The sequence below is a fragment of the Pterocles gutturalis genome, unplaced genomic scaffold, assembly GCF_000699245.1.
Source record: "Pterocles gutturalis isolate BGI_N339 unplaced genomic scaffold, ASM69924v1 scaffold15567, whole genome shotgun sequence".
NCBI classification, from domain to species: Eukaryota; Metazoa; Chordata; class Aves; order Pterocliformes; family Pteroclidae; genus Pterocles; species Pterocles gutturalis.
In genome coordinates, this window is record NW_010108216.1 from 29,656 (window position 1) to 38,190 (window position 8,535).

At 35.3% G+C, this 8,535-nt stretch overlaps 1 protein-coding gene across 1 annotated transcript in view; it reads right to left on the reverse strand.

Moving 5' to 3' along the window:
- Positions 1–8,535, reverse strand: part of FMN2 (formin 2) — a gene marked incomplete at its 3' end in the record, with an annotated part of 54,135 nt that overhangs the window by 29,625 nt on the left and 15,975 nt on the right. Inside the window, exon 2 of the mRNA XM_010072546.1 lies at positions 4,607–4,773. Within this exon, the coding sequence (XP_010070848.1) occupies positions 4,607–4,773 (167 nt within the window). The remainder of the gene's footprint in view (positions 1–4,606; positions 4,774–8,535) is intronic.

The window sequence follows — 8,535 nt, forward strand, 5'->3', positions numbered from 1 at the left end:
AGCAAGAATACTTCAGCCCAGTAACCATCCAACTGTTTCCATATGACTACTCTCAGGAATATTCAGAGTTGCTCACCACAAAAGACAGTGTCACAAAGTGTGATTGGGCAATGGAAAAGGAAGAGGAGACATGAGGGCTTTGATTTAGCCAGACTCAACTGCCATGGTAAACTACGTGACAAAGATTAAGAGAGCAACTTAACAATCTGTTTTCTCTGCTCTGTTCCACAATTTTCACTTGTTACTTTTTAAAGTCTTATTTGCTACTGACCTCCAATACACTACTGTGACAAATTTCATAAGATGGGACTGCATTTAGTCTTACGCATTTTACTTCTGAGCACTGAAAGTATGCTTGAAGAAATGCTGCACCGTTGCCAGCTTTGTGCTGCAGTTTGGAAGAGAAGTTCTATCTGAAGTCAGTTCTTGGGAAAGTTGATCTTTGGAAGCCGATCACCGGTATTTTGGTGCTCTGACTTCTGAGAAAGGAGTCTGTCAGCAATCTGTTTAACTACTAATTTTCAGAGTGACATGAGCAGTGCAAATAGGTTAAAGTTAACTAAAGTCTTCCTGTCACTCACTCCTCTTCCAGCTGACCTGAAAACTCCCACCATCTGCTACTACTCATCAGAAAGAAAGCAGTGTCCTTGTTTCCTTAAAAAGCATTTACATCACCACAGGAGTTCATAGGAAAACAGCCATTTTTATAGCATTTTCCATTTACGCTGTCTGGCTCTCTGTTTCCTTCTGGAGCATTATTTCAGAAACAGATGACAACCTAGTCAGGCATCATAACTACAAATCACACAAGGGGCAGTCCCTATCCCAAACCATTAAACATACTTATGCATAAAATCACATCATAACACAGTGTAGAAAGACACCCTCCAGAATATGTCCATTTAGCTTTTTTATTATAGAATATTCTGAAATAATTTATAAATCAAGAAGACATTAACAGCATCACTCAACATAGTAAGAACATTCAATAAAAGCACTGAAAAGGATGTAAAGAGATCTAGACCAATCAAAACAACACCAGAAATAAAAAAGACGAAAGCTTAGCATGCATATCAGCCACATATGGAAGAAGATACTGCCGGTTAGTGACACATGAAAAAAAGCAGTTGTTGGACCCTTCAGTGTGCAACAGAGATTAAGTTCCCCAAACAAGGAGTATAACATGAATACAAAGGTATGGTCAGTCTTCTCAAAAGCACTTACAGAGTGATAATAGAAAGCCTCTACCACAAAATCATTTATGTTTTCACTGAGAATGTGTTTTAAAAGTAATGTCCAGAAACAACACACAAAACTACTTGGAAAGCTTGTCAGAAAAAAAGCAGAAATCTAATATGAAAGGAAAACAAATGCCTGTAGCTTAAGACTGTACAGTGTGAACTGGAAAATCTGGAATGGGAAGTCATAATTAGGGACTAAATATCCACAATGTGTAGGAATTGCAACTAGTGGACAAAATGCAAACGTTAAGTACAGTCAATATTTCTTAATAGCACAGTGAAGCTAAATAAAGTTGCCTTGCAGTGAGAGGAAAATGCCAACTTCTTTTATTGGTGTATGAAATGCAGAAAATCTTGGGAGAAAGAAAAAAACCAAATCTCTTGTGTGATACTGAGAAAACAGACACAAGATTTGAATATGCAGTTGTGAGACAAGGAGAACTAGAGGTGACCACTGGGCATGAGTAATAAAGATGAGAATATAATCAGAATGTGCAATTGCAAACATTTCAAGACAGCAGAGCATTCAACATTAGCCATGTTAATTTAAATTCACTGGCGGACATCCAGAAAAGGAGATCAGAGTGAGAGAAAAGGACTTTTAAATAATCTGTTTATATTCATCTCAAGCCATGAGCAATAGATCATAGAGTGAACAAAATTTACTGAATTGTTTTCATAAACCGTAACCTAACATCTTCAAAAAACAAAGTCCATGGGACCACACTCAAGCAAAAGGCAAATCATGGATTTTATTCAACACAAAAAAATAGTAAGTTAAAGCTCAGAAATAAATGGGATCCATCACAAAAGTAGAAAGGAGAGATTCAGGGAGGATTTAAGTGGAAAAATGGTTGGCAATTCTGCAAATATCATGCTAAAGGAGTGACCTAAGAGACTTTATAAGAACCAGACTAAGCGAAAAACCAAAACAGTCAAATGAGTAACTTTAAGGAACAAGCAAGCACCAGAGCTGGGATGTAGCAGGGAGGAAGGACAATGAGGTAGCAGACAAACCTGGTTGGAACCAGGACAGAGTTACAGGAGCTTTGTTGATGAGAGTTTCAGCTGAGTGAAAAGGGCACCTGCCAAACTGGAGGCAAACCAGGATGGAACTGGAGGCAGATCTGATGAACTCAGAGATGAAGGAAGAATATGGGACTGGCTGCGCTCCCAATTTTGGAGTAAAGTCAGAGATGATGCATCTCCTAATTCTAAATGGGTGAAATTTAAGTATTACTTAAGGCTAGTCTAATTCATCTGTGTTTGAAATCAATGGCTGGATCAACATTAAAATCCTGTTCTAATGAATTTGGGAAAAAAAAAAAATACCTAAATGAGAAAAAAAGCAAAGTACAGCCATGGAGAGAGATGCCAGAGCGGACACGAGTCACAGACCTTACATGTCCTTTTTTAAGTAATATATAACATCACCATAAGTTTTTTCACACTAATGGTTAATTGTTTAATTTCCTTACATAACTATTAGCATTTATTTTCTGTAAGGTATTTTATTTACTCACTCTAAGAATCTGAATCTCTAAGGCTGAAGCAGAAACATATTCCCAAACTCAACAGCAGCAGCTCTTGCTTTTGTGCCATGTGAAATTCGGTTGTTGATATCCTAGTGTTCAAGACAGATGTTTGCACCTCTGAAGATGCACTACTAGTTGCATACACATACACAGGGCTTTACACCACTTCTGACATTGTTTTACAGAAGCATGATCTATTGAGGGAACTTACACAGAAAAATAGTAACAGAGCCTTTGTGGCTTATTGATAGTCCAATTCAAATTAAGATCACTGCAAGTCTAGCAACATCTGAAATTGCTGACTTTGACACACTGTTCACTGGCATTAGGCTAGGCTACTGTTTATTTTCACAAAGTCTATCCTGCTGGATACAGTCAATGAAAGATAACTAGAATAATTATCTTACTTAGACAAAGCAGTTAACCAAAACAGTCTCTTCTGCTTTTTTCCAAACTTCTAATTTGATAAAATCTGTTTATAAGCAAGGAGAAACTTTTTAAAAATAATATTGTATGCAAAGCTCTAAAGAACAAGAGGTTAGCTGGATATATGGTAAAAGCAGGAGAACTGAAAACATTTCCAGACTGTTTTAAAAAACCTGAAAAATAAGAAATGTGTCCTTTCCAGTATCTTTGAATATATTTAACCATAAACACTTTCAAATGGTGTGTGATTTCAAGTTGTCTTCATAACCTCAGTTTTATTGTCACACTACATCTTTCAATTTCAAAAAACAGTTTAAACATATTTTTAAAACAACATCAAGGTTGAATACTGTCAAAGGGAGCATGCAAGGATTTTGTACATAAGCTAGGTTTATCTAGGAAAGCTGGTTTGCTTTAAGAATTCATCAGACAAATTTATTCTACTAATTTTCACTTCACCAGTTGTGTTAAACTATTCTTCAGGAAAGATGAGAAAGAGTTAAAAAGATTCATGTTCTCTCATATTTGTGCCAATCATTCTTTGAGTATTTCTAACCAAGCTTCAGATTAATGTGTAGAATACAGATGATCTTCACTGTAATAATAAGTCGCTAAGTAAATTAGTTAATATTTGTACATTATTTTGAAGTTAATTAGTGGAAAGGAAAACCCTGATTGTCTTCAGTCACATAAACTAGTACAAAGAAGAGTCAAAGATGAAACTGAATGGCAAAGATCATAAAAATAAGTTCAATCTAAAACTTCACGGAGTGTACAGTATCATATCACAGAAACACATCCTAATGTTGAATTCATTATCCGAGAGGAAAGAAAAGTTAGATGCTGCTTACACCACAGTTTTGTACTGGTATGCAAACAGTACAAATAACAGCACCCTGGCCAGTAACCCAAAGGCACAGATAACACTAGTAGGAATGCTAGCAAATTTGCACTGACCCCTTCACTCTTTTGGATCAAAAGCCTTTTCAGGGGGAAAAAAATATCTAGCATAGACATCCTGTTTGGGTTCCGTAAAATTTCATGACATTTCTGTCATTCCTTTAATTTTTATTTTTGATGAAGCAGCTATTGGATTGAAGTGTTGGTAATCCTACAGAGGTTTTGATTCAAGGAAAGAGACAATGAAAACAACAGATAAAAAACAGTATAGCAGAATAAGGTGCAAGTTAAATAGTTAAGAAATCAAGTGATGGGAGAAACTTTTAAAACTTACACTTACCTGGATACAGAAGTGTACACACCTGAGCTCAGAGAAATACCTAGCCACTCTCATAAGGGCAATTTTCATTAAAAGGACTAACATAACTCTCTCAGGACTGATGAGCCATTGATAAATCACATCCCTCTTTGCAAAACAGACAAAAGATAACTTTCCATACTTACATCAAACGTGGGTGTGCTTTGCTGTGCACTCTGATTGCATGGTTCTCTGAAGCAGTCAGTGAATGGAAGCAAAAGACCCATTGCAATAATGCGGGAACATAGTTTTTCTGCTTCTTCTTGTGGTGCATTTTCCTGCTGGCTGAAGAGCTTTTCCAGCAGAGTTCGTCCTGCCAAGGTGATGACACAGATCAATAGGAATTTGTAGCTATGTGACACAAATATTAAGACATTATAATGTGTATTGAAAAACTCAACTATTAGAAGTAAAAATATGGAATAAAAAAGAATTCTTGAGATAAAGTATCTGATAATAAGACTTTTATGTAAAATATTTCTATATAATAATTTGAACTGATCTGTAGCCTGATTAATTGTGATATTAAAGAAAATATACATTGTGTTGGATGCACTGTGGAGTAAGAACAAAAACCATGAGATGCTATTGCAGCAGAAATTTCTTATTTATTTATGTTTTACAATTGTTCTGAGGGGAGACCCAAGATATTACCAAGAAATGAAGCAACTTTTTCCAATGATGACACATAAAGTTATTACAGAATCAAGTCTCCGAACTCCTGGAATGAGCCTTTGTTTTTTTGAATTGTAAAATGATCATAGTCTTTTAAGAAATTATGCTCCAGGTCTTTGGAGAAACTCTCAACAAAACAATAACAACAAAACCACCTTGATAACTATTCTGTTTATAATTGTATTTAATACAGCTCCAGAGCAGCAGAATACTCCAAACTAAAATGCAGTGCCACAAGCAGCAATTCAAAGAAGTAAAACTTTTGAAAGACTGAGAAAAGATATTTATTCCTATTACAGGGCCAGATTTCATGATCAAAGGGTTTTCTTTGTTATCTCACCAGACCATGAAAGGAGTGCATATGTTATAAAGTATATTACAGGAGACAATTCTAGAGGTTTGAAAGACCTTTGTGCCGTGTGCAGTTACCCAGAAAGAGACTACAAACATTAGATATACACAGGCTGTAGTAAAATCTATACTGTAAGAATATTAAATTACTTGATTAAGCTCTAAAATGTCAAAAGATGTCAAAGTTCAGATTTACAGGATATAAATAAATTTATGAAATAGATCTACTGGAAGAGGAAAAGGTAGATGGATTAATAAAGTTAATTTTATGTTTTAGTATGAACTAGCTGTGAATATGATTTGTACCTAAATCAGTATCTATAGTCTTTTTCTTTTCCAACCACTTACTGAAAGCCAAAGGTATTTTCCAGAAAAAATATACTGCATTAAGAAAGAATCTTAGTGTCATTTAAAATAGTGATGATAATAATAATAATAAAAATAATCATAATATTTTTAACATACAGATGCAAGATTTCTGTTTGAATGTTGATTTTATTCAAAACGTAAAATTTCCCAGGCTTTTTGAATATACGAGAGAGATTTTTTTTAAAAAAAAAAAAACATCTGGATGCAATTTAAAAAGAGTACTATAAGAGACATTTAGTTTCTGTACTATTTTCACTTATATGGCAATACAGCCCAAAATAAACAATACATTAAAACGTTAGAAGTTATTTCTAAGGTTTTCCTCTCCACATCTAAAGATCTGATAATTCTGAATTATTATTCTATGTTTCCTAGCTTTTTATTCGACATAGTACAGTACATTCAAGGGGATAAACTTCTAAGATACACAAGTTTTGTTATATTTCCTGGTCAGTTTGCCTCCGTTTCTTTGTTTCACAACCTATAAGGTGATGATAACATAATTGTTTACTCAACATATCCCTCTATTTAGCTAAAGATACACTTCTGTTGTTAAATCTTCAAACTCATTAATTAATTGAAGACAGGCCTTCTTACTCCCTAATACACACTGTGATTTTTAACAATTTACCCACAGTTGCAGCAACATATAGCAATCCCCTACGTGAAAAAAGGCAACAGTATGAAACCATGGAATCAAAGCCCAAATAGGGAGCTGACAGACTTTTTGCAATTTGTTTGAGTAATTCTTCTTTGGGGTTGTAGTTGCTAATGCTTAGCGGTGCTATAAAAGACCAGTAAAAACACCACTAGCTACTGCCCTCTTACTGCACTAAATGGATCCTGCTAGCTATAAATACTGAGGCTAAGCTATATAAGCAAATTTAGAAAAAAAAATAAGAGTACAAAACAAGCATCACACTGGCACCAGAGCACCAACAGGGAGCATTTCTGGGGCAAAGTACATCGTATTACCATAGTATCACCTGATGTCACTGAGTAAAGTTCAACAACATGGAAAGTTGTCTAGTTAAACAAGAGACTGCAAGTAATGAGGATAAATGGGGAAATCAATGCTTTACACTTATATAAAATGCACAGAAGAAAAAATAGTAACAAAAAAACACCAGTGGAAGAACATTCCACATACATAAAAAAATAAGACTATACAAGAAAACTGCACATTTCTTTATGCTGTATTAAATATTCAAATGTTTTCCACGACTTTTGAATGTCAGACTTCATATATACATATATATATATATTTTTTTTTTTGTCTGGATGTTTCAATATTCAAATAATCTTGTCATGTTTAGAGAGTCTTCTCCTGGATACCCAGAAGCAGAATAGTCCCCTCCTCCCCTCCTTTAACCTAATTAACAGGAATAACATCTGTATATGACAAAACAGGTAATGAAGCTTTTTTCCTTAATCCACACATTCATTTGCTTATTTTTGAAGCACTCCTCAACCCTCTTGCTCAAGATAAAAATACTTTGTTGTCATTCACTTGTAGTTCAATTGGTATAGTGGTTATTAACTATCATTGCTTACTGATTATTAAATATGGACTGAATATAGTTTATCATTCAAACAATATAAAGTAAGTATATATGTCAAAAAATTCATTAATGAACTTAATTTCTCTTACTATGCTCTACATTACTTACGTCATTTTGTTCATCTGAACCTGAAGCATCCTTTCCAGAGCAATAGTTGTCTTGGAATAAACAGGGTGGTAAAAATGATTTCGTTATATTAGCTAGCACTTTTTAACCTAAAAGAACCAAACATCTAACTCAAACTAAATTTAGTACTACTAAGCTGTCCTTTGCATCAAATATATGAGTCAAAAAAATAAAGGTTCTCAACACAAATGTTCAGCTAAAGCTGTGGTCTAACACAGCTTGTGTGTTCCTTACCATTGCTATGGAGACCTGAGGACAGACACAGAAATTTGAATTACAGAAATGCATTCTACTCATTCAGTTAACACATTTTACCAAATGTAAGCTGAAAAAAATGTTCAACTTTCAATGTATACAGAAATAGCTTCACTGCAAACAGCTGTGAAAAAAAAAAATCTGTATCTACAATAAAGGGGTTATATGCTTAAAGCACTTACTGAGCAATATATTTAGAACAGACTGCTAAGCCACTGAAGTTTTGTACCTAACCAGCTAGGGCTTATCAGCAAATTGCATGGTCATTCCATCAAACACAAAAATCAGCCAAAACTGTAAAAAGGACAACACATATTTTCCTTAACTGGGAGCCAGGACGTAAAGCTACCAAAAGAAAGTGTGTCAATACTTGAGAATGTCACTCATTTCCTAGAGGCAACAGCACACCATGCTGCACCGCCTGACAGATGAAGCCACTGTGGCACCATAGTTACAGACAGGGCTGAAGCTATTTTACATGGGAGAACAACACTGGAAAGCCACCACTTACCAAGAAGTGGTTCCTCCCTTGTTAAGGGTGTCTGATATTTCTCTTTCACCTGCTTTCAAGTAAAAGCCAATTGTCACTACAGTGGAAGCTTTCCAGCTCCAAGGTCCTCTCCAGTCCCCCAAAGTCCAGGTCAAATGTGCCAATTCCACCCCCCCTCCCCGCCCCGCTGCCCTCTGACCCTACCCACACCTGCACTGATGTCAAAGCAAGAGACTTTTGTGAAGCA